At 36.0% G+C, this 26,554-nt stretch overlaps 2 protein-coding genes and 1 non-coding gene across 4 annotated transcripts; 2 read left to right on the top strand and 1 right to left on the bottom strand.

Annotated features, from left to right (window-relative positions):
• The first annotated feature begins 2,581 nt into the window (after positions 1-2,581).
• LOC130961212 (uncharacterized protein At3g17950-like) lies at positions 2,582-7,616 on the top strand. 2 transcript variants are annotated; one of them, XM_057886961.1, is made up of 4 exons: positions 2,582-2,667; positions 2,763-2,850; positions 3,130-3,282; positions 7,049-7,616. In XM_057886961.1, the coding sequence occupies exons 2-4, from the start codon at positions 2,839-2,841 to the stop codon at positions 7,541-7,543; spliced, it is 660 nt and encodes a 219-aa protein (XP_057742944.1). In that variant the 5' UTR covers positions 2,582-2,667; positions 2,763-2,838; the 3' UTR covers positions 7,544-7,616. The 2 variants fall into 2 exon arrangements, with proteins under 2 accessions (XP_057742944.1, XP_057742943.1); XM_057886960.1 differs by having other exon boundaries at positions 2,614-2,850.
• Positions 7,617-7,921: 305 nt separating this feature from the next.
• On the bottom strand, positions 7,922-12,477 carry LOC130961211 (putative E3 ubiquitin-protein ligase XBAT31). The gene is made up of 8 exons (XM_057886959.1): positions 12,042-12,477; positions 11,888-11,947; positions 11,515-11,586; positions 11,100-11,221; positions 10,847-10,987; positions 10,643-10,750; positions 9,298-9,562; positions 7,922-8,750 (listed from the first exon to the last, which is right to left on the bottom strand). Exons 1-8 carry the CDS (start codon positions 12,243-12,245, stop codon positions 8,382-8,384), a joined length of 1,341 nt encoding a protein of 446 aa, XP_057742942.1. The 5' UTR covers positions 12,246-12,477; the 3' UTR covers positions 7,922-8,381.
• Positions 12,478-23,418: 10,941 nt separating this feature from the next.
• On the top strand, positions 23,419-23,526 carry LOC130964311 (small nucleolar RNA R71). Its single transcript, XR_009080411.1, has one exon. It is a non-coding gene; the product is annotated as a small nucleolar RNA R71 (small nucleolar RNA).
• Positions 23,527-26,554: the final 3,028 nt, after the last annotated feature.

The following is a 26,554-nucleotide window of genomic DNA, read 5'->3' as shown; positions in this document are numbered from 1 at the left end:
AAAAGATATAAAGAAATTAGCATGAAGAAGGAAATGGTGGGGTGTCAGAGTTGGAGTTAAACTCTAAAATGGTCTCTGAGATTGACGTCGTGCACTAAAATTGTCCTTGAGAATCCAATTGCACCAATTATGTCCCTGAGATTGACAAAAGTGCACTATGTTAATCCCTGACCCATTTTTTATTAACGACGTGCTGATATGGCTTGATGATGTGGGCTGTTAGTGACACTTGTCACTTCATAGTTTGGCCACGTATAAAAATATGATGATGTGGTGACAAGTGACACGTGACATACTGATGTGGATGGTTGTACTACGTATCATAATGCTATTTGACCACGTGTCTGTTTGTACCACGTGTCGCAACAATATTTATCCACGTGTCACCCATTATGTCATCATTGTAGATGCACCAAATTAGTTCCTCACTTTGTATTAAGTGACTCATTTTAGTCTTTGAAATTGAATGTTGTGCACCAAACTAGTTCTTTCACCAGTTTTTTCTCATTTTTTAAATTTAAAATTCTCAATATCTTGGATGCACTAATTTCAATTCTATTTTTTCATATATCGTTTAAATACAAGTGCTTTCATAAAAATTTATAAGATTTTAGTTTTTGGCCGACAATGGTCTTTTCCGGGTGCGCTGAAAGAGCATTTTTTGAGCTGGACAGAGGAACCGCGGAGTAAGGAGAACCAAAGGTAGCAGTTGAGGTGCTTCTGTGCGATCCTTTGGAACATCTGGCTGGAAAGAAATAGGAGGATCTTCCAGAATACCAGCAAAGGCGTCGAAGAAATTATCAACATGACCTTCCTTAGCGCTAATGAGTGGAGTTGTGTGAATCCTTTTTGTTGTTGATGGCTATGCCAGAGATGACTTGGGGATCGGTCTCGTGTGACTGTTCTTAGCTTTTAGTCTTTAGTTTTATTTTTATTTTTATTTTTTGGTTTGTTAGATGATCCTATTTGCTACACCTTTTTGTGTTGAGCTTTGCCTTAAAAAAAATTAACATTGGTAAATTTTGTAATATAGAAGTATGTTATTATAAAAAAAAAAGAATTATATGATTGATTAAACCCAATTTTTCATAAAAAAAAACGTGTTTTTACCAAGAAATCGATAATTAAAATAATATTTTTTTGTTCTTATAAAATACATGTTTTCATTGTGTGTAAATGGGCTAAACTGAAAGTACTTCAAGCGTTCTCACTACTATATCCGACCTCTTTAGACTGGAGAGGTCGGAGATGGTAGTGAAGGCGCTTGAAATGGCTTCACTTTAAGTCCAAGACAGTGGTTAAGGGTATTCGCAAAAGAAAAAATATTTTATAAAAGTACTTGTATTTGAATAACATGTGAAAAAATAGAATTGAAATTAATGCATTAAAAAATATTGAGAATTTTGAATTTATAGAAAAAAAAAGAGAAACAACTAGTGAAGAAACTAGTTTGGTGTTCGACATTCAATTTCAGAGACTAAAATGAGTCACTTAATGCAAAATGATGGACTAATTTGGTGCATCTACAATGATGACATAATAGACGACACATAGACGAATACTGTTGTGACATGTGGCACAAACAGACACGTGGCTAAATAACATTGTGACACATGGCACAACCATCCACATTAGTATACTACGTATCACTGGTCACCACATCATCATACTTTTATACGTGGTCAAACCATGAAGTGACACGTGTCATTAACAGCTCACGTTATAAAGTCATGTCATCATTGTAGATAATAAAAAATGGGTCAAGGATTAACATAATACACTTTTATTAATTTTAAAGACGTAATTGGTACAATTAAAATTTTAAAGACAATTTTAATACACGACGTCAATCTCAATGACGATTTAATGGTTTAACTCTTCAGAGTTGGGGTGAAGGATAATAAAATTTGAGAAGAATATATAATGCTTCTAAATATTAACAACTTGTAATTCTAAACTGGTATGATCGGTTATTAGTCTGATAATGGTGACAATTTGATAATCTTACGTTACCAACCTATGGTTTGTTTATATTATTAGATTATTTAATTTAATAGGAATAATATTATTTTTTTAAAATAATAACTATGTTTATTTTAAATATTTTAATTAATTAATTAAATAAGATTATAATAAAAATTAAATTTAGTTTTTTTAATAAAAAATATTTTAAATTTTTATTTATTGTTTATAATATAAAAATTAATGTAAAATTATTATTATTTTTTATGATGAGTGGATTATAAATAAAGATTAGAATGAGATTTTTATTAGAGGTAGTCTTAAATACCCCTGCCGCTTGCTGGCAGTGGCTTTACCGTACAATCCGTTGTGTCTCCAAACTGGCAGAAAAAGACGGTAAGCAGTCACTCTCATGTCACGGCTCTCATCCTTATTTCCTTCTCTCTCTTTCTTCTTTTGACTTTCAGAGACAATTCACTTAATTCTTCCTTTTATGCCTTGCAATCCAAAAACAGACAAAAATAAATCCCTCTTATATCTTACGTCCATATCTCATAATCTCATATCCCCATCTCTTCTATTCTCTTCCTTCACTCATCATGCATACTCTCTAGTCTCTAGTCTCTGCACATTTTCCTAATGATTCCTTTTGTTTTGTTCCCTTCTCTTGCTTCTAGCTAGTTAGTACTACCCCTTCATCACAGGGTACTTTTTCTTTTTCTTTTATACTTTCATTCTCATCAGAACTGTGAGAGTGACTTCTCTCTGTATTATTGTTCCTAGTATTTCTTCCTTTTCAGGGGTTTCAAATCATTGTAATCTCTTTAACTCAACAAACATATCCTAATAATTCTCTCAACTACTCAAACCACACTAATGGCTCAACAGGTATATGTCATCTTCAAATCCTCTTGTATATTTTTACATGCATAATGCATACACAAATTAAACTGCATATAGGTTGATGCTATGTTATGTACAACTAAAGCCGATATTGCCCCATCTATTTTGATAATGTTGTCACACTTAATTGATAAGATAGTAATATCTTTAGAATTGGGAGTAACATGAAGAATTTTAGTTATGGCAGAATAATGTTCATCATGGGTTTAATTTCTTTTCTGTTATCTTTTATTTTTTCAAATCTTTTTTGGTTAATTGATGTAGGAAGAAGGGTGGCCATTGGGGCTGAGGTTATTGAATGCAAGAATCGGAATGGTGAGAAATGGTGATATCTCAGGATCAGTCTCATTCACCACTATGCTCACTAGTTCCACCACCCCTTCAATTGATTCTTCCTCAGATCTTGATACTCAGGAGGTCAGAAATTTCCTTCCAATGAATAAATAAAATGTTGTGATTTTGTTGCAATTGATTTGTTTCTCTCCTTAGCTTGTGCTTTTTCATATTTTGTTTTTATTCCTTATGTGCTTTTACAATAATGATGATTCCATTTTATGTTCTTTTTATTATTCTTTCAAGTGATGATAGTCACAGAAGTAATTGGTCTAATCCTTTATTATGTGTATCATGATTTTGCCTTTTCGGTATAAAACAGTGATTTCTACAATACAACCTGCCATGTGGTTACTAATTGCATTGATAGTGTTTCACTACCATTGTTCACTTTTTTCTTGTTATTGGTCACATCAAAATCATATGGAATAGTGCATGCCTTGTACATTTTATTAACTTCATATGATACAGTAATGACTAATGAGTAATCTAATCCTATGTATAAAAAAAAAATTCAGCATCTACAATTAACTTTAAAAGATGGAAGTTAATTTTATATTTATTAATGATTGGATTAGTTTGACCAAATTGTTTTACAAAATTACCTAACAAGCTATCTATTTTGGATAGTTTTTGTAATTTTCTTGAATTAATGCAATTTTTTATGAGTATCACATTAATTTACATCTTTTATTGTTAACATTGTAAGAATTCAATCTTTTTTTATATAGTTACAAATAATAATTTTCTCGAATTAGTATTATATAAAATACCTATTATTAATTTGTCCTTTTATATATAATTTCCATAAAAATATGTCAATAATAAATATGAAATTAATTAAAATGATAAAAAATATCTCAATATTTTCTTTAAATAGGATGAAGTGTATTGTATTCAAAAAATGACACCAATCTTTCCTTCTATTTTCTTTGTATATATAAATTTAATGATTAAATTGTTTCATTAGAGAGACAACAAGAATAGTCAACAAAAAATGTGCGTATCCTCAAGCCTATTCATCGAAAAGCTAAAAATTAAACATTGTTGATTCATTATTAATGGCTAGAAACTAAATATTGTTAATTGATAATTAGCTAGTTCCCTTTAATTGTTTTTCGTATTTACCCATGATCAAAATAAAGCCTAAGGCTTATCAAAAAATAAATAAAAAAAATAAAGCCTAAGGTATATATATACCTATCTTAAATTTGAGATACTTTAGAATCTTTCCTAAAATTTGAAGCATGGTTTTGGATTTGGCTGTGTACTATTTGTTAATTTTCTTTCATCAAGATGAAGCTCCTAAACTCTTCAATAAATCCAAAGAGAACTGAACAGGAAAAAGGAAAACTTGATGTAAATCAACACGCCCATAAAGCAAAATATCATCTTCTTCTTTTTATCCTTTTCTTTTTCCTTTTCTTTTTTAAAAACAAAAATCTATTAATCTATCTATCTACCATCTTTGATGTTGTTTCTGTAGATTCTTTGTTCGCATGTGGTCCACACCTTATGTTTTTGAAAAGAAAGAAGCATTGATTTTTCACTTTAGTCTGTCACTGAAGCGGAGCGCAATTTGAATTATGCTCTCGTTGAAAGTTTAGGCCTTCTAATTAATGTATGTTGAAAGTATTTAGCAGCTTGATAAAGTTGCAAACTTGCAACCATATCCTACATTACATCATAACCACCATATTGAAACAATGAAAAATTGAAAACCGACGCTCCAATTTTAAGACTTGTTTTGGTAGACAATAGGAAAGTATATTGGTGCCACATTTACCTAAATTTTATTTATAAAAAAAAACGAGAAACAAAAGAATTGAGTGTGATAATCCAACAATCTAAGTTAATTTAGCTACGGTTTTAGCATGTTTTAAGTGAGATTGAATTGAAAAAAATATCTGTTGAAATATTTATATAGTAATAACATAAGATTTACAGTATCTAAATCTTTTTTGGAGATGACTTTTAAAGATATTTTTTTTTTACAGAATGAAAAATTATTCCCCATGTTTAAGTTGGTTATCACTTAGAGGGAGATAATCGAAGTAGTAGAAAGAGCATCTAATTTGCTCTTCAAAATCAGGTCGAATCCAAATTTCAGGAAATTGATTCTCTCAATTTTTTTTAATAATTGAAAGAGTAAAATGTGATCTTTTACTATTAATTATTATAAGTGATACCAAGAAAAAATATGAAAGAGTGTGCAATAAAGGATTATAACTTATATATCACACTTTATTCTCTCAATAGTCACTTCAATCTATATAGATATTTTTTTTTTGTCAAGTGAATTGGACAACTCCTAATTCTAAGTAGGGGTGGCAATGGGTAGGGTAGGGTAGGGTTTGAACCCAACCCTAATCCTACCCGCGAGTTGAGCTTTTAACTAACACTCAACCCTACCCTACCCGCGGGTTGAGAAATACCCAACCCTAACCCTACCCGCGCTCAACCCGCGGGTATCCGACCCTACCCGCGGGTTGACAAAAAAAATATTATAATGACACAAATATCTCAAATATAACACAAGTATCCTTGGTTTAGTGGCTAAAAACTTTTTGCACATGCTTAAAGTCCTTGGTTCAACTCCCATATGTAACATTTTTAAACATATATAACACATATTATGGGGGGTGCGGGTAGGGTTGAGGCTCAACTCACACTTTACCCGCTCCGTGCCCAACCCTACCCGCAGCGGATCGGGTTGGCAACCCTACCCGACCGGGTTGGATCGGGTTGGGTACTCGCGGATAGGGTCCATGCTGCCAGGCCTAATTCTAAGTATCACAACACACCCACACTACATACTCACTCACACAATATTTAAGAGTTTATATTCAATACTTGGTGCACTCACTAAGATTTGACCTATGTAGATTTTTTTTTTTTTTTTTTTTTGGTCGGTGGATTGGACAACCCCCAATCCTAGGTACCTCAATGGATTGGACAACCCCCAATCCTAGGTACACAACACATCCACACACTCCTCACACTTACCACAATATTCTCCCTAATTGCAACCGGTCGGGTTTGAACCTGCGACCTTTGAGGTGAGGAAGGGGAGATATGCCATGTGAGCTAAGGCTCATTGGCGACCTATGTAGATAAGGTCATATAAATTGGTCTAACACTATTGGACCGAACTCATGTAGCCCAACTTTAGATTTTTTCTGGTCTGTTAGTAGAATATGGATTGGACTTATATCTAGCGGGTCCAGAGACAAGATATGAATAGTAAATATTTTTTACCCATGCAACGATAATTTGAAGTATTTTCTAGTTGAACAATGCTAAGGTACATTATACCTTTCCATAAACAGTAAAAATTATTCCTTTTATAATAAAAAAATAAAAAATATAAAAAATAGATTATATAAAATATATATGTTCTCCACAAGTTTAAGAATCTTTTACTTTTTATTTAATTTTATCTTTTATAAAAAAAAGCTTCTTCTCTAATTTAAGAGAGAATAATATACTAATATTAGACGGTATTATTAATTTACTATCTTAAAGTATAAAGAGTAGTCGCTAACATTTCTTCTTTTATATACATATATGATTTTTTTTTCTTCAAGTAAATTTTGTTCCCACATTCTTCAACCGTTATGACAAGGCTCGCTTCCCATATATATCGAAATAATATGATAATTTTAATTAAAAATCTAGAACAAATTATACTCCCTCCATTTTTTAACATCAATAATTCAATATATACCTAAACATGAATTGTATCCAGATATATTTGAGTGTTGAACATACCTAACATTCAGAAGTGACAGATTTTAAGAGTAATTCTAAAGAATTTCTCTGACCAACTTCAACATATGGATTATTATAGTCCACAGGAACATTCTTCCATGACAGGAGCATCACACTAGGGAGCCTCATTGGTATCTCTAGCTTCTTAACACTCTCCAGAAGATCAACAACAACAACAATGGAGGAGCCTTCATCATCAAATAATAAAAAAAAGAATCATCACAAGCTGATGAAACCATACTGGTTATTCTCACTTTGTTCAAAGCTAAATACTGATGCAGTGATTCTGCATAGTGATGCTGATGCTCCTTCTCTCGGTCAGTACCTCGAGGCAGAGAGAAGAGCCGCAGCCGCCGCCGCCACAAGTAATAATCAAAGAAGGAACCAATGTCAAGAAATCTATGTACCTAATGATTTTGACACAATTCAAGATTCAAATTCACTATTTCATGGAGACGAAGTTGCTGTTCTGTCACCTGATTCAATGGATGAAGAAGAGGAGGCAAATAGAGAATGGGAACAAAGCAACAATAGATTTGGAGCAACAATAATTTTCCATTGTTTATGTGGATAAACCATTTAATCTATTTGATCTCTTCTTTTACCCTTTTTCTTTTTAAAAAGTATATGATTTAATGATCACGGAGTTCTTTGGTTGTTACAGCATAATCTGAACTTCTTCACATGTTTGTTCATAAACTTCCAATGGAGTTAGAGACCTACATTTTATACTCAATTCAATCCAAAATTTGCTTCGGTTGTCAAGCCTCAAAAGATATTATATTCTCTAATGTTATTTGTTAAGAACTTAAAATAGAACTCATTAACAATAAAATTAATTGGAGTATTCTGCAAAGCAATAAACTATATTTTATGAACAGTCAAGATAAATATGTCAAGATCTTTCCAGTTTCCATATTACAATCTAGCAAGCAACCTTAAGGAATTGAAGTGAACATTTGAACATCAACAACTTTAATTCAGGTAAACACTTTTCTTCCAACCCACAAGGGTGATGAATGAATACAATCTGTTTTTGACTATTACAAATCCATAGAGGTTTACCACAATGGAGCTTCAAGGCATATTAATAACCTTAATATCATGAATACTATACTTTATAATTTGGTAAAAAAAAGAGTAAAAGAAAAAACAGAAATTCCTGGTGCCCCAAGTGCAGCCAACTGAATATTAGACTACAAAGACTCAAACACACCATTCAAGAATTCGGCTCACCTATTGTCTTGCATGATCTTAGCATTGATCCATCAGACAAGGCGAAAAAATTGAACTCGAATTTAATACTTAATGTAGCTATTCCTCAGCAAGTGTAGACCCATCACTCATAACAGTTTCCTTCTGTCATGGAGGCCCAAAAAATGACACCCTTATCGATGCTAAGCAATCCCCTCTCATTGTTTTTCGGCCTCAATCTTTCCAGAATTGCGCCCAGCGATCTTTCCAAAGGAGCCCATGGCTGACAAACTCTTGAAGCTGCTGCTCCCTTCACTGAAGTTTGATTTTCTAGACCTTCTTGGCTTTGTAGGGTTGGACTCAGCTTCTGTTTCACTGCTAGTCTTGATTTTGGCAACAATTAATTGAAGAATGGCGCCTCGGCAAAATGGACAAGCAGGACCGGTGGCGCAAGTCGTGGCTGGATCGGGCTTCTTGTGGCAGCAAAGTGCAAGGGTGCAATGAGCACACATTTGATGGCCACAAGGTCTGACCTCAATTGTACATGCTTGGTCAAAACATATACAGCATAATTCCATGTTGCTTTCCTTTATGAGTAGTATATAACAAGAAATAAGTAAGTCATTACTTATTACTTGTTTTTCAGGGGGCAAAAAACTTAAATATATGTAAAGCAAGAAAGTATTTGATTATGCTCAAGTTCAAGCATTAACAAAACATTTTATTGTTTCAACAAGGAATCGGATTAACCTGATCAAGATTCTTGGGAAGTAGAATCAATTATCAAAATGTTAAAGAGATACGCAGAAGTTATCTTAAATCATAACAAGATCTGTGGAAAGTCAGTTGCCTATGTTCAAGTGGTGCACACTTGGATCTGAATGATTAAAAGTACTGAGCATAAAGAACTACAAGTAGATATTAAAGAATGAAAAAAAACTCCAATAGTTTTAATGCTATGCACATAATCTAAAGTACTTATAAGAACCAAAATTTAGAATGGCAGGGACTAAACAATAAAAAGGAAACATAAGGGACCAAAACCCAAACAAAAATTTTTATAAGGAGCAAATAAAATGACTTAAATGATAAATTTATTAGGACTAGATACATATTAGAATAGGTAAGTTGTACCTCAGAGTCGGAAGCAATATCATCATCATCTTTGCTTTCCAAATGCAATATTGATGGCGGTCTATCCGCCTCCTTTAACAGAGTCTTTTCTCTCTCCTTGTTAGCTTCTAGCAAGGCCTTCTCCAGTAAAGCCTTTGCTTCCTGATTGAGCTCGCTGATGAACTTTAACGGGGACGGCCAAACGAGTGGCGCTGCTGATGAAGGATCAAGAAGGGCAGCACATGCCTTGTGCTTGTGCTTAAGAGCAACTGTGAATGGTATTCTCCTGCAACGAGTTGTTTGTAACAAGATCAAAATAAGATCTTAATGTGGTTGTTAGTGATTTCATTGAATAAGAACTCAAGGAAAATTCGAATAAATACTGTATTACTTATTAAACAAATATTTATAACCATATTGGAGTGAATAGAACACAAAAGTAAATAGTGAAACAAAGAAGCTTTTAATATAAGGCCTATTGTTACTTTAGCTAAGAGCACTGCTGTATCGGACAAAAAATAGAGTGTTAACTTCTCCAGTTGTAAGTTTAAGAGCTTTGTGTTACAAAAAGAGTATTATAAGTTTAAGCACCAAGTTATGGAAAATGTACTATCAACAATACATATACTCATGTTTTGCGTGTTTGTTGCTGATTTATTCAGCTAATCAATTTCAGCTTTAAAGTATGAAATCCCAAAGGTTCTAGAAGGTGATTTGTTAACCAATAAATCAAATTGCATAGTGTCAAACAGTTAAATTTTAAGTCAAAAAGTGAGGCTTCTTGGTTTACTTTATTCCTTATTAAGCATAGAGTGAAATTAACATTCAAACTTTGCACGCAACTACTTTCAAGTTGACATAATAGTGATTAATCACATATCATTTAGTGTTTCCCTGTATTCAATGGTATTAACATAAATGGAAATGATAATTACCTGGTTTCTGAGAGCTAAAACATAGTTAGTAAAATGTCGGTAGGGGGTTGAGTATGGTTTGTTTCAATACACAATTTGTTACTTTTTGTGATTAAATTACAAGTATTTCTTTCGGAGGTGTTTTGTTTTGTTTTTTTTTTTTGGTTTTTTGTTTATAAGTAGTTCAGAGAAACTCAACCTGCCTAAAGAAGCAGGGACAATCCATCACACAATACTTGCAATAAAAAAACATCAAAAGATATCAAGAACTCATAAATATATGAAGACATTAGGGATAGAAACGTCTTCGGAGAACGAGGCAGAGACAAAATAAACTACAAGAATATCCCTATCAACGCTACCTGAGAGATAATTCAGTACATAGTACGCTAGTCGGAGAATATGGTCTGCAATATGCAAGTAACTATAAACTGGAACAGGAAACTTCTTACCCAGAAGAATCTAATTGCAGCCTATCTGCTCCCCGAGCAAGCAACATCCGGACACAGTCCACGGAGCCACCACGGGCAGCCATATGAAGCGGCATACTCCCAGGGTAACTGCAGAAAACCTTGATCAGTGATACAATACAAATGAAAAAATCGCCAACATCTACCTATGATATATACTAATCATATAACTTTCAATATAATTACCCATATCCACCAGTTGAAGCACAAACAAGAGCCCCATTATCCAAAAGGGTGTGAAGACACTCAGGCCGCCTTTGACGAGCAGAAAGGTGCAGTGGGGTGGCACCATTTCCATCTCTTATATTCACGAATCTGGCGAAACCCCTGACAATGCAACATTTGAGCAATTCTAAATTTAGTGACATTCATGTTTGCCTTATTTTGCACCCGAATTTGAGGGATATGAAACGGAGAGTGAGAGAGAAGTGAATCTAACCATGAATCAGCAACAGGTGTGGAATGAGCAGCAGAAAGAATAGCCTTGAGGCAATCTGCATGACCGTAATAAGCAGCATAGTGCAAGCATGTTCGTCGTCGCGAAGAGTCAAACATCAATATCTGAAACGATACACACAATTAATACCATTCATCCAATTGTGTAATCTATCCTATGATAATAAAGATCACCACCACTCCAAGGGATTTCGTATTAACTTATTTAGTCCCAATCTCTCCTTTTCTTCTCTTTTCTCTCAAAATTCTCAACAAAGATCTTTCGCCTGAAAAATTAATTCGTTTCAATATAAACTAATCCAAACATAGACTATATTTCAATTTTTTCTCTTTAAAAACAAAAAAAAATAAAAAATAAAAAATAAAAAAAACTAATAAAGTAATAAAGCATAACATACATTAGCTCCAGCTTGAATAAGCTTTTCTACACAACCAGTCCTTCCATTCATCGCAGCCAACATTAATGGAGTCTACAAGCAAAACGCAACAAAAAAGAATCAGAATCAAATTAAAATCTTCGAAATTTCAACATTCATAAAAAGATTGCAACTAGAAAATCATCAGAAACCATCAATCCTGAACTCTATGACTTAAACACCGCATTGAGCTTACTTTATTTGATCCCTGACTGGGATATTCAAAGTTTTTTCATGACCAAGACTAGAATTGACTCCTCCACACTTAGTTAAAGGAGGATGAGAAACCTTATTTGTTTACCCAATGTGAGGATCATAAAAACAAAAATTAAAAAATAACTTATAATTTACAAACCTGTTTATAGCGGTTCAAGATGTCTGCTTTAACATCTCGCTCCAGCAACATAGAAAGAACCTAAATCAAAATTAAAAATAAAGTTAAGTAACAAACAAATAAATGAGAACCAATGAACAAAACAAAAGACAAGAAAATAAAAAGAAAAATGAACCTGGATTCTCCCATTGGCAGCAGCTACATGAAGAAGTGACAACCTTGCACGGCCATTGGAGTGTCCTAAGAGAGAAGGGTGTTCCTTCAACATAGCTTCAACAATCTCCAACTCACCATCGGCAACTGCACCAAACAGTGCAGCGACACTACCCTTCTCATGGCTGTTGTGGTGATGATTAATGCAGCTATGGCTTTGACCCATTTGCCCCCACTCTCTCTCTCTCTTTACCTCTCCTCGATCTCCGCAACTTGATGATCAGCTCTTTGTGAGCTAGGGGAGAGGTGATCCCGAAGTTCCACCACGCGCCGCCGTGCACGGTGGTGGTGGAGGATGGTAGTTGAGTTTGGTGGGAAGAGGGAAGGTGTGGATTTGATGAATGAGTGAGTAGTAATATTGTGAGTTGCCTCGTGGCTTGGACTTTGGACCAGCCCGCCGCGGTTTCGGGCAGCCTGACCGAACTCTGCATCAAACACTTTATTATTTGTTAATCTCCGTTCATACTTCCCACTTGACCCTCCACTATTTTTAACTTCTTTTTCTTTCTTTTAATTAAATACAATACTTTTACATGGTAAAACTATATCAAATAAAATAAAAAAAAATTTATGTTACGAGCTGAGACTCGAATTTGCTATCTATAAATAAGTACGAAAAGATTATATCATTTAAGTTATATTTTATTAACATAAAAATTATTTGTTTTGGTAAAAAAAAATCTACCAAAAAATGTTATCATGTATAATATATATTTTTTATAAATTTAACAGAAATTTTCATTTTTTACTTAATTCTATTTTTTATTAAAAAATTTCTTATTTTATATACGCTGCTTAATAAGTTATAATTTTCTACTATTCTAATTTTAAAATGTCACAATCGTATTAATTTTTTGTATATCTTGGTATATATGAAAATGTTAATTTCCATAATCTTACTAAATTTATTTTTTTTAAATTGCTTTTATATATAAAAACAAATTGCTTTTATATAACTGTCATGAATGAATAAAAATATAAAATTTAAAAAAATATATATGAAAAATAAATATATTATTATATTTAATTATATGTTAAGAATTATATTTTTTATAAAATGAATAATTAAATCAAAATATTGATAAAATTGTAAAACACACGGAATAAACTCTAATATATTGAAACTTCAAATATTAACTCTTTAATACAAATATCTTAGCATCTGCAATGCTTAATTTTAGTTTAATTTTATTTTGGATCTTACAAAATATCATATAATTTTTTATAAAATTATATATTATAAAAATTGATTTAAAATTTAGGAAACCACTCACATAAAGACGCTTAAAACATTTTTTTAAAGATATTTTTTTAATAATTAAAATTCAACCTATATAATCGATTAAACTATGTTATTTTTGTCAAAATTAGACGAAATAAATTAGTTTGACCGAAAAATCGATAAACCAAATCTTGAACCAATTTAAATTAATATTTTTTTAATAAAAATGACTATAATACTCCTATTATAAAAAATGACTTAAAATATTTCTATTATATATTTTAAAAACTCTAAATTCTAATCTTTTTTCTTCTCTCTATCCCGTCGTTGAATCAAAATTTAGAATTTTTAAAATTAATATATATAATAAGAATATTTTAGTCATTTTTTATAATAAAAGTATTATAGCCATTTTCTATAAAAAATTATTAATTTAGATCGATTCAAGATTTGATTATCGATTTTTCGGTCAAATCAGTTTGTTTGATCTAATTTTGACAAAAAAAATACAGTTTGATCGATTATATAGATTAAATTTTAATTATTAAAAAGCGTCGTTAAAAAAAAACGTTTTAAGCGTCTTTATGTGAGTGGCTTCCTAAAATTCAATATAAGATTTATCACTTCAATGCTTGGTCTCATTTCAATTTAAACTTTAATTTAAATTATATAATAAAATTATTTTTAATTATTTTAAATAATTTTAATTAAATTGTGAAAATTACAAAAAAAAAAAATTATATACCATATCTAAAAGATATTACACGCCTATAAAAATAAAATTTAAAATAACCTAATTAAACATAACATCATTTAAAAAAAACACATGACATATTTAAAACATTACATAAATAAAATAATAAGGATTAAGTACGATTTTGGTCCCTAAGGTAGGGGTTGAAAATTTTTTTCGTCTCCAACTTTTTTTTGCTTACAAAAACATCCCTAATGTTTAACTTAGTTTTAAAATCGTCCTTCGGACCAAAATATCATTCTCCTTCTTCCCCAAAATCCTCATTTTCTATTTCTCTTTTTCTTATTCTCTATCCCAGCATCATCTCTTCTTCTTTTTTCTTCTTCTTCTTCATCGAAGCATCAGCAACAACAATAATGAAACAATGTAATAAATATAAAAAAAGCAACCAGAAGCAGAAGCAGAAACAATAGAATTAGAAGCAAAACCAGAACCAGAAGCACAAGCAACCAAAAGCAGAAGCAGAAATAATAGAATTAGAAGCAAAACCAGAACCAGAAGCACAAACAACCAGAAGTAGAAATAGAATGAAATTGAATTAGAAGCAAAACCAAAACCAGAAGCACAAGCAACCAGAAGTAGAACTAGAAACAATAGAATTAGGAGCAACACCAGAACCAAAAGCACAAGCAACCAGAAGCAGAAGCAGAATGAAATTGAATTAGAAACAAAACTAGAATCAGAAGCACAAGCAACCTGAAGCAGAAGCAGAACCAGAAGCAGAATGAAATTAGAATAAAAAACAATAATAGAATTATAATAAAAAAACAATGTCATTAACAAAATCAACAAATCCACAAATCAAACAAATTCAACAATATAATTAACAGAAACGGCGAGGAGCAGAAACGGCCGAGTAGAAAAAATGGCCGGTGAGGAGTAGCGACGACTGGCGACTGAGCGAGGAGGAAGAAGAGAAATGGTGAGCAGCGGGGGACGTCCACCCTCTTGGACTGGCATAGACGTCGAGCGAGGAAGAGGAGCAGCGACGACATCTGGCGACGAGATCCAGGGCAAGGATTGAACGACGAGGAGCGGCGACGGCGAATTCTCTTCCCTTTCCCTTCCCTACATTCTGTAACACCCTAATATTCAAATCCTTATGCTCGCGTCATAAGTCAATGATATTACGGTGGTATGACTCTCAGGTGGATTTCTAACACATAAATATAGGTAATTTTAAAAGGAGTATTAATCGAGAAGCCTAAAAAAAGTAAAAATAAAATCACGAAGACGTATCACTCACGTTTCGACAACTAAAAGGTAAAGCGTGAAGTCGAAAGCAATATAAGGATAAAGGCATAAGGAAGATTGAGAGATAGACAACATATAGATATATATAATATAAGTAAATAGCCACTAGTCGCGACCCGCGAACTTTAGGCTGGCTAGGGTACAGTGTAACAATAGTTGACAAAAGAATCTCCTAATCTCTCCCAAAAGAAACATAAGAGCCTCTATAGGAAAATTCAAAAGAGTTCAATACATAATAAAGCTTTTGAAAATAAAGGTGGAGAGATTCTAAGCAAGGTATAAAGTAGAACGTATAAAGATCTTTGCCGTCTCTTAGATAAACCACAGCTCACTTCTGAGCACCTGGACCTATATCTGAAAAACAAGAGATATATACGGAATGAGAACCCTTGACCCATGGGTTCCTAGTACGGTAAAAGTGCCAAATAATTACAATGCACTGCAATAAAAACTCACTAAGCATTTTAAACTTCCTTTCACCAATATTCACCCTTTGTTCTCGCTAATCCATAAACAGGTAGCTGTCATAAGGGAATGCTAAATCTAATTCAGATTTCTCATGCTTCCCAACTTTCTAACTCTCCCACGAACCAGAACCAGAATCAGAATCATAAACAATACATCATATCCTCACCTGGAGCAAGTGAATTCACTTCACTGCATCTACCCAGGGAGTTCAAAATATCTCATTCAATAATCATCATCATTATTCATTCACATCATCAATTCATCTCATCAAGAACAGCACTCAACGTCCACTGACACCAGCATGAGGGACCTCTCAGTTGTACAAACACAAGCAATACAAACAAGTAATGCACAATTAAGGTACAAGTAAAACAAGTAGCACATAATCAGGTAACATAGCATATATGATATAACAATTCAAAACAAATAGGCACACCCAAGCAACTCAAACATATGCAAATGATACATGCCTGCTGATAGGCAAAATTGTGATTTCTGATAATGGCATTCATGTTTGTTCTCTCCCTGGTAATGGCGCCAAAAACTTGGTGCATGATACCATGGTCCAAACATAACTTCACAACTTCGCACAACTAACCAGCAAGTGCACTGGGTCGTCCAAGTAATAAACCTTACGTGAGTAAGGGTCGATCCCACGGGGATTGTTGGTATGAAGCAAGCTATGGTCATCTTGTAAATTTCAGTTAGGCGGATAATAAATGGTTATATTGGTTTTCAAAAATAATAATAAATAAAACATAAAATAAAGATAAAGATACTTATGTAGATCATCGGTGGGAATTTCAGATAGGCGTATGAAGATGCTGTGCTCCTTCTGAATCTCTGCTTTCCTATTGCCTTCATCCAATCCTTCTTACTCCTTTCTATGGCAAGCTGTATGTAGCGCATCACCGTTGTCAATGGCTACATCCCATCCTCTCAGTGAAAATGGTCCAAATGCTCTGTCACAGCACGGCTAATCATCTGTCGGTTCTCGATCATGTCGGAATAGAATCCATTGATTCTTTTGCGTTTGTCATCACGCCCAGCAATCGCGAGTTTGAAGCTCGTCACAGTCATTCAATCCCTGAATCCTACTCGAAATACCACAGACAAGGTTTAGACTTTCCGGATTCTCATGAATGCCGCCATTAATTCTAGCTTATACCACAAAGATTCTGATTAAGGAATCCAAGAGATATGTGTTCGGTCTAAGGTAGAACGGAAGTGGTTGTCAGTCACACGTTCATAGGTGAGAATGACAATGAGTGTCACGGATCATTACATTCATCATGTTGAAGTGCAACGAATATCTTAGAATAGGAATAAACTGAATTGGATAGAAAATAGTAGTAATTGCATTAAAGCTCGAGGTACAGCAGAGCTCCACACCCTTAATCTCTGGTGTGTAGGAACTCCACCGTTGAAAATATATAAGTGATGAAGGTCCAGGCATGGCCGAATGGCCAGCTGGTGCGCGAAATTGTGAACAATACTTTTCACAACTCTCATAATCCCTGGTCATGAACTCCAAAAACTTGGTGGTTCAATTCCATGGCATTACACAACTTCGCACAACTAACCAGCAAGTGCACTGGGTCGTCCAAGTAATACCTTACGTGAGTAAGGGTCGATCCCACGAAGATTGTTAGCATTGAAGCAAGCTATGGTCATCTTGTAAATCTTAGTCAGGCAAACTCAAATGTATGTGATGATGAACGAAAATAACATAAAAGATAAAGATAGTGATACTTATGTATATCATTGGTGTAAGAGCTTCAGACAAGTGTATGAAGATGCCTTCCCTTCCGTCTCTCTGCTTTCCTAATGCCTTCATCCAATCCTTTCTTACTCCTTTCCATGGCAAGCTCGTGTAAGGTTTCACTGTTGTCAGCAGCTACCTCCCATCCGCGCAGTGAAAGCTAATGCACACACTCTGTCACAGTGCTGCCAATCACCGGTTTGGTTCCCTCCCCTACCGGAATAGAATCACTCTTTTGCGTCTGTCACTAACGCCCAGTAGGTTACAGGTTTGAAGCACGTCACAGTCATTCAATCATTGAATCCTACTCAGAATACCACAGACAAGGTTAGACCTTCCGGATTCTCTTGAATGCTGCCATCAGGTCCTGCCTATACCACGAAGACTCTGATCTCACGGAATGGTTGGCTCGTTTGTCAGGCGAGCACTCGGTTGTCAGGCGATCAACCATGCATCGTGCAATCAGGAATCCAAGAGATATTCACTAAGCCTCAGATGCTTGTAGAACAAGAATGGTTGTCAGTCACCTTGTTCATGGGTGAGAATGGTGATGGGCGTCAATCATCACCTTCATCATGTTGAAGAACAAGTGATATCTTGGATAAAGAACAAGCGGAATTGAATGGAAGAACAATAGTAATTGCATTAATACTCGAGGTACAGCAGAGCTCCACACCTTAATCTATGGTGTGTAGAAACTCCACCGTTGAAAATACATAAGAACAAGGTCTAGGCATGGCCGAATGGCCAGCCTCCCAAAGGTCTAAGATAGCATAAAACAAAGATAGCTACCCAGATCTAGATGATCTATACAATAGTAAAAGGTCCTACTTATAGAAAACTAGTACATAGATGAGTAAATGACATAAAAATCCACTTCCGGGCCCACTTGGTGTGTGCTTGGGCTGAGCAATGAAGCAATTTCGTGTAGAGACTCTCCTTGGAGTTAAACGCCAGCTTTAGTGCCAGTTTGGGCGTTTAACTCCCAATTAGGTGCCAGTTCCGGCGTTTAACGCTGGAATTTCTTGAGGTGACTTTGAACGCCGGTTTGGGCCATCAAATCTTGGACAAAGTATGGACTATTATATATTGCTGGAAAGCCCAGGATGTCTACTTTCCAACGCCGTTGAGAGCGCGCCAATTGGGCTTCTGTAGCTCCAGAAAATCCACTTCGAGTGCAGGGAGGTCAGAATCCAACAGCATCTGCAGTCCTTTTGAGTCTCTGGATCAGATTTTTGCTCAGGTCCCTCAATTTCAGCCAGAAAATACCTGAAATCACAGAAAAACACACAAACTTATAGTAAAGTCCAGAAAAGTGAATTTTAACTAAAAACTAATAAAAATATACTAAAAACTATCTAGATCATACTAAAAATATACTAAAAACAATGCCAAAAAGTATACAAATTATCCGCTCATCACAACACCAAACTTAAATTGTTGCTTGTCCCCAAGCAACTTAAGATCAAATAAGATAAAAAGAAGAGAATATGCAATGAACTCCAAAAACATCTATGAAGATCAGTATTAATTAGATGAGCGGGGCTTTTACTTTTTGTCTCTGAATAGTTTTGGCATCTCACTCTATCCCTTGTAATTCAGAATGATTGGCTTCCTTAGGAACTTAGAATCCAGATAGTGTTAATGATTCTCCTAGTAAAGTATGATGATTCTTGAACATAGCTATTTATTGAGTCTTGGCTGTGGCCCAAAGCACTCTGTCTTCCAGTATTACCACCGGATACATACATGCCACAGACACATAGTTGGGTGAACCTTTTCAGATTGTGACTCAGCTTTGCTAAAGTCCCCAATTAGAGGTGTCCAGGGTTCTTAAGCACACTCTTATTGCCTTGGATCACAACTTTATTTCTTTCTTTTTCTTTCTTTTTTCGATTTTTTTTTTCGTTTGCTTTTTCTCTCTTTTTTTTCTGCTTTTTCTTGCTTCAAGAATCATTTTTAATGATTTTTCAGATCCTCAGTAACATGTCTCCTTTTTCATCATTCTTTCAAGAGCCAACATCCATGATCCACAAATTCAAAAGACATATGCACTGTTCAAGCATACATTCAGAGAACAAAAGTGTTGCCACCACATCAAAATAATTAAACTATTATAAAATTCAGAATTCATGCAATTCTTTCCTTTTCAATTAAGCACGTTTCTATTCAAGAAAGGTGATGGATTCATAGGACATTCATAACTTTAAGGCATAGACACTAAGACACTAATGATCACAAGACACAAACATGGATAATCATAAGCATAAAAATCGAAAAATAGAAGAATAAAGAACAAGGAAATCAAGGAACGGGTCCACCTTAGTGATGGCGGCTCTTTCTTGCTCTTGAAGATCCTATGGAGTGCTTGAGCTCCTCAATGTCTCTTCCTTGTCTTTGTTGCTCCTCCCTCATGATTCTTTGGTCTTCTCTAATTTCATGGAGGAGAATGGAGTGTTCTTGATGCTCCACCCTTAGTTGTCCCATGTTGGAACTCAATTCTCCTAGGGAGGTGTTTACTTGCTCCCAATAGTTTTGTGGAGGAAAGTGCATCCCTTGAGGCATCTCAGGGATCTCTTGATGAGAGGGGTCTCTTGTGTGCTCCATCCTTTTCTTGGTGATGGGCTTGTCCTCATCAATGGTGATGTCTCCTCCTATGTCAACTCCAACTGAATAACAGAGGTGACAAATGAGGTGAGAAAAGGCTAACCTTGCCAAAGTGGAGGTCTTGTCCGCCACCTTGTAGAGTTCTTGGGCTATAACCTCATGAACTTCTATTTCTTCTCCAATCATGATGCTATGGATCATGATGGCCCGGTCTATGGTAACTTCGGACCGGTTGCTAGTGGGAATGATTGAGCGTTGTATGAACTCTAACCATCCTCTAGCCACGGGCTTGAGGTCATGCCTTCTCAATTGAACCGGCTTTCCTCTTGAATCTTGCTTCCATTGTGCGCCCTCTTCACATATGGTTGTGAGGACTTGGTCCAACCTTTGATCAAAGTTGACCCTTCTAGTGTAAGGGTGCTCATCTCCTTGCATCATAGGCAAGTTGAACGCCACCCTCACACTCTCTGGACTAAAATCCAAGTATTTCCCCCGAACCATAGTGAGATAATTCTTTGGATTCGGGTTCACACTTTGGTCATGGTTCTTGGTGATCCATGCATTGGCATAGAACTCTTGAACCATCAAGATTCCGACTTGTTGAATGGGGTTGGTGAGTACTTCCCAACCTCTTCTTCGGATCTCATGGCGGATCTCCGGATATTCACCCTTTTTGAGTGAAAAGGGGACTTCGGGGATCACCTTCTTCAAGGCCACAACTTCATAGAAGTGGACTTGATGCACCCTTGAGAGGAATCTATCCATCTCCCATGACTCGGAGGTGGAAGCTTTTGCCTTCCCTTTCCTCTTTCTAGAGGTTTCTCCGGCCTTGGATGCCATAAATGGTTATGAAAAAGCAACGCTTTTACCACACCAAACTTAAAATGTTTGCTCGTCCTCGAGCAAAAGAAGAAAGAAGAGAGTAGAAGAAGAAGAAATGAGGAAGAGGGGGAAGGTGGTGTTCGGCCAAGAAGGGGAAGAAAGGGTGTGGTTGGTGGGGTTTTATGAAGGATGGATGTGAGTGGTGAAGAGAAAGATGGGATTTGATAGGTGAAGGGTTTTTGGGGAAGAGGTATTGAGGTGATTGGTGAATGGGGGAAGAAGAGAGAGAGTGATGGTGGGGTCCTGTGGGGTCCACAGATCCTGTGGTGTCAAGGAAAAGTCATCCCTGCACCAAATGTTGCTCAAAATCACGTTTTGAGCTATTTCTGGCGTTAAACGCCGGGCTGGTGCCCATTCCTGGCGTTTAACGCCAGGTTGTTGCCCTTTACTGGCGTTTAACGCCAGTCTGGTGCCCCTTTCTGGCGTTAAACGCCCAGAATGGTGCCAGACTGGGCGTTAAACACCCAACAGCTAGCATTACTGGCGTTTGAACGCCAGCTTCTTCTCCTCCAGGGTGTGCTGTTTTTCTTCCTGTTTTTCATTCTGTTTTTGCTTTTTTCATTGTTTTTGTGACTTCTTATGATCATCATCCTACAAAAAAGATAAAATAACAAAAGAAAATAGTTAACCATAAAACATTGGGTTGCCTCCCAACAAGCGCTTCTTTAATGTCATTAGCTTGACAGAGGACTCTCATGGAGCCTCAGAAATACTCAGAACCGTGTTGGAACCTCCCAACACCAAACTTAGAGTTTGAATGTGGGGGTTCAACACCAAACTTAGAGTTTGGTTGTGGCCTCCCAACACCAAACTTAGAGTTTGACTGTGGGGGCTCTGCTTGGCTCTGTTTTGAGAGAAGCTCTTCATGCTTCCTCTCCATGATGATAGAGGGATGTCCTTGGGCCTTAAACACCAAGGATTCTTCATTCACTTGAATGATCACTCTCCTCTATCAACATCAATCACAGCCTTTGCTGTGGCTAGGAAGGGTCTGCCAAGGATGATGGATTCATCCATGCACTTCCCAGTCTCTAGGACTATGAAGTCAGTAGGGATGTAATGGTCTTCAATCTTCACCAAAACATTCTCTACAAGTCCATGAGCTTGTTTTCTTGAATTGTCTGCCATCTCTAATGAGATTCTTGCAGCTTGCACCTCAAAGATCCCTAATTTCTCCATTACAGAGAGGGGCATGAGGTTTACACTTGACCCTAAGTCACACAAGGCCTTCTTGAAGGTCATGGTGCCTATGGTACAAGGTATAGAAAACTTCCCAGGATCCTGCCTCTTTTGAGGCAGTTTCTGCCTAGACAAGTCATCCAGTTCTTTGGTGAGCAAAGGTGGTTCATCCTTCCAAGTCTCATTTCCAAATAACTTGTCATTTAGCTTCATGATTGCTCCAAGGTATTTAGCAACTTGCTCTTCAGTGACATACTCATCCTCTTCAGAGGAAGAATACTCATCAGAGCTCATGAATGGCAGAAGTAAGTCCAATGGAATCTCTATGGTCTCATTTTGAGCCTCAGATTCCCATTGGTCCTCATTGAGGAACTCAGAGGAGATTGGTACACGCCCACTGAGGTCTTCCTCAGTGGCGTCCTCCTCTTCTCTTTCCTCTCCATATTCGGCCATGTCTATGGCTTTGCACTCTCCTTTTGGATTTTCTTCTGTATTACTTGGGAGAGTGCTAGGAGGGAGTTCAGTAACTTTCTTGCTCAGCTGACCCACTTGTCCTTCCAAATTTCTGATGGAGGACCTTGTTTCATTCATGAAACTTTGAGTGGTCTTTATTAGATCAGAGACCATTGTTGCTAAGTCAGAAGTATTCTGCTTAGAACTCTCTGTCTGTTGCTGAGAAGATGATGGAAAAGGCTTGCCATTGCTAAACCTGTTTCTTCCACCATTATTGTTATTGAAACCTTGTTGAGGTCTCTCTTGATTCTTCCATGAGAAATTGGGGTGATTTCTCCATGAAGAATTGTAGGTGTTTCCATAGGTTCTCCTAGGTAATTCACCTCTTCCATTGAAGGGTTCTCAGGATCATAGGCTTCTTCCTCAGATGAAGCTTCTTTAGTACTGCTTGGTGCATTTTGCATTCCAGACAGACTTTGAGAAATCAAATTGACTTGTTGAGTCAATATCTTATTCTGAGCCAGTATGGCATTCAGAGTATCAATCTCAAGAACTCCTTTCTTCTGATTAGTCCCATTGTTCACAGGATTCCTTTCAGAAGTGTACATGAATTGGTTATTTGCAACCATTTCAATTAGCTCTTGAGCTTCTGCAGGCGTCTTCTTCAAGTGAAGAGATCCTCCAGCAGAGCTATCCAAAGACATCTTGGATAGTTCAGAGAGACCATCATAGAAAATACCTATGATGCTCCATTCAGAAAGCATGTCTGAAGGACATCTTCTGATTAATTGTTTGTATCTTTCCCAAGCTTCATAGAGGGATTCTCCATCCTTCTGTCTGAAGGTTTGGACTTCCACTCTAAGCTTACTCCATCTTTGTGGTGGAAAGAACTTTGCCAAGAAGGCATTGACTAGCTTTTCCCAAGAGTCCAGGCTTTCTTTAGGTTGAAAATCCAACCATATTCTAGCTCTGTCTCTTACAGCAAAAGGGAATAGCATCAGTCTGTAGACCTCAGGGTTAACCCCATTAGTCTTGACTGTGTCACAGATTTGCAAGAACTCAGCTAAGAACTGATGAGGATCTTCCATTGGAAGTCCATGGAACTTGCAATTCTGTTGCATTAGAGAAACTAATTGAGGCTTAAGCTCAAAGTTGTTTGCTCCAATGGCAGGGATAGAGATGCTTCTCCCATAGAAATCAGGAGTAGGTGCAGTGAAGTCACCCAGCACCTTCCTTGCATTGTTGGCATTGTTGTTGTTTTCGGCTGCCATGTGTTCTTCTTCCTTGAAGAATTCGGTCAGGTCCTCTAAAGAGAGTTGTGCCTTGGCTTCTCTTAGCTTTCTCTTCAAGGTTCTCTCGGGTTCAGGGTCAGCTTCAACAAGAATGCCTTTGTCTCTGCTCCTGCTCATATGAAAGAGAAGAGAACAAGAGAAATGTGGAATCCTCTATGTCACAGTATAGAGATTCCTTGAAATGTCAGAGGAAAAAAAGAAATAGAAAGAAGAAGGAGAAGAAGAATTCGAACTTTAATTAGATAAGGTTCGAATTGTGCATTTAGAAGGAGTGGTACTCCATAAATAGAAGGATGTGGGAAGGAGGGAAGAGAATTTTCGAAAATTCATTTAAAAGATTTTGAAAACATTTTGAAAATTTGATTGATAATTGTCAAAAATTAAAAGTGAAAAAGAAATCAAGTGATTTTTGAAAAAGATTTTGAAATTAGAAATTAAAAAGATTTGATTGAAAACTATTTTGAAAAAGATGTGGTTAAAAAGATTTAATTGAAAAGTTATGGTTTTAAAAAGATGTGATTGAAAAGATATGATTTGAAAACAATTTTTAGAAAAAAGATATGATTTGAAAACAATTTGAAAAGATATGATTTTAAAAATTAATGACTTGCCTAACAAGAAAAGATATGATTCAAACATTAAACCTTTCTCAACAGAAAAGGTAACAATCTTGAAATTTTGAATCAAATCATTAATTGTTAGTAAGTATCTTTGAAAAAGGAAAGAAATTAATTTTGAAAACATTTGATTGAAAAGATATGATTTGAAAAAGATTTGATTTTGAAAAACTTTGAAAACTTAAAAAAAAAAAAATTGATTTTGAAAACAAAATCTTCCCCCTAGCACCATCCTGGCGTTAAACGCCCAGAATGGTATACAACTTCGCACAACTAACCAGCAAGTGCACTGGGTCGTCCAAGTAATACCTTACGTGAGTAAGGGTCGATCCCACGGAGATTGTTAGCATTGAAGCAAGCTATGGTCATCTTGTAAATCTTAGTCAGGCAAACTCAAATGTATGTGATGATGAACGAAAATAACATAAAAGATAAAGATAGTGATACTTATGTATATCATTGGAGTAAGAGCTTCAGACAAGTGTATGAAGATGCCTTCCCTTCCGTCTCTTTGCTTTCCTAATGCCTTCATCCAATCCTTTCTTACTCCTTTCCATGGCAAGCTCGTGTAAGGTTTCATTGTTGTCAGCAGCTACCTCCCATCCGCGCAGTGAAAGCTAATGCACACACTCTGTCACAGTGCTGCCAATCACCGGTTTGGTTCCCTCCCCTACCGGAATAGAATCACTCTTTTGCGTCTGTCACTAACGCCCAGTAGGTTACAGGTTTGAAGCACGTCACAGTCATTCAATCATTGAATCCTACTCAGAATACCACAGACAAGGTTAGACCTTCCGGATTCTCTTGAATGCTGCCATCAGGTCCTGCCTATACCACGAAGACTCTGATCTCACGGAATGGTTGGCTCGTTTGTCAGGCGAGCACTCGGTTGTCAGGCGATCAACCATGCATCGTGCAATCAAGAATCCAAGAGATATTCACTAAGCCTCAGATGCTTGTAGAACAAGAATGGTTGTCAGTCACCTTGTTCATGGGTGAGAATGGTGATGGGCGTCAATCATCACCTTCATCATGTTGAAGAACAAGTGATATCTTGGATAAAGAACAAGCAGAATTGAATGGAAGAACAATAGTAATTGCATTAATACTCGAGGTACAGCAGAGCTCCACACCTTAATCTATGGTGTGTAGAAACTCCACCGTTGAAAATACATAAGAACAAGGTCTAGGCATGGCCGAATGGCCAGCCTCCCAAAGGTCTAAGATAGCATAAAACAAAGATAGCTACCCAGATCTAGATGATCTATACAATAGTAAAAGGTCCTACTTATAGAAAAACTAGTACATAGATGAGTAAATGACATAAAAATCCACTTCCGGGCCACTTGGTGTGTGCTTGGGCTGAGCAATGAAGCAATTTCGTGTAGAGACTCTCCTTGGAGTTAAACGCCAGCTTTAGTGCCAGTTTGGGCGTTTAACTCCCAATTAGGTGCCAGTTCCGGCGTTTAACGCTGGAATTCTTAAGGTGACTTTGAACGCGATTTGGGCCATCAAATCTTGGGAAAAGTATGGACTATTATATATTGCTGGAAAGCCCAGGATGTCTACTTTCCAACGCCGTTGAGAGCGCGCCAATTGGGCTTCTGTAGCTCCAGAAAATCCACTTCGAGTGCAGGGAGGTCAGAATCCAACAGCATCTGCAGTCCTTTTGAGTCTCTGGATCAGATTTTTGCTCAGGTCCCCTCAATTTCAGCCAGAAAATACCTGAAATCACAGAAAAACACACAAACTCATAGTAAAGTCCAGAAAAGTGAATTTTAACTAAAAACTAATAAAAATATACTAAAAACTATCTAGATCATACTAAAAATATACTAAAAACAATGCCAAAAAGTATACAAATTATCCGCTCATCACCAGCCCCCAAAACGTGATCACAGGATCAAAAATACCATCCAGGATGTCTAATACAATAATAAAATGTCCTATTTATACTAGACTAGCTACTAGGGTTTACAGAAATA

This window comes from Arachis stenosperma, chromosome 2, assembly GCF_014773155.1.
Source record: "Arachis stenosperma cultivar V10309 chromosome 2, arast.V10309.gnm1.PFL2, whole genome shotgun sequence".
Taxonomy (NCBI): domain Eukaryota; kingdom Viridiplantae; phylum Streptophyta; class Magnoliopsida; order Fabales; family Fabaceae; genus Arachis; species Arachis stenosperma.
Note: the sequence above shows the minus strand (reverse complement) of the source record. Positions and strands in the feature narration are given on the sequence as shown.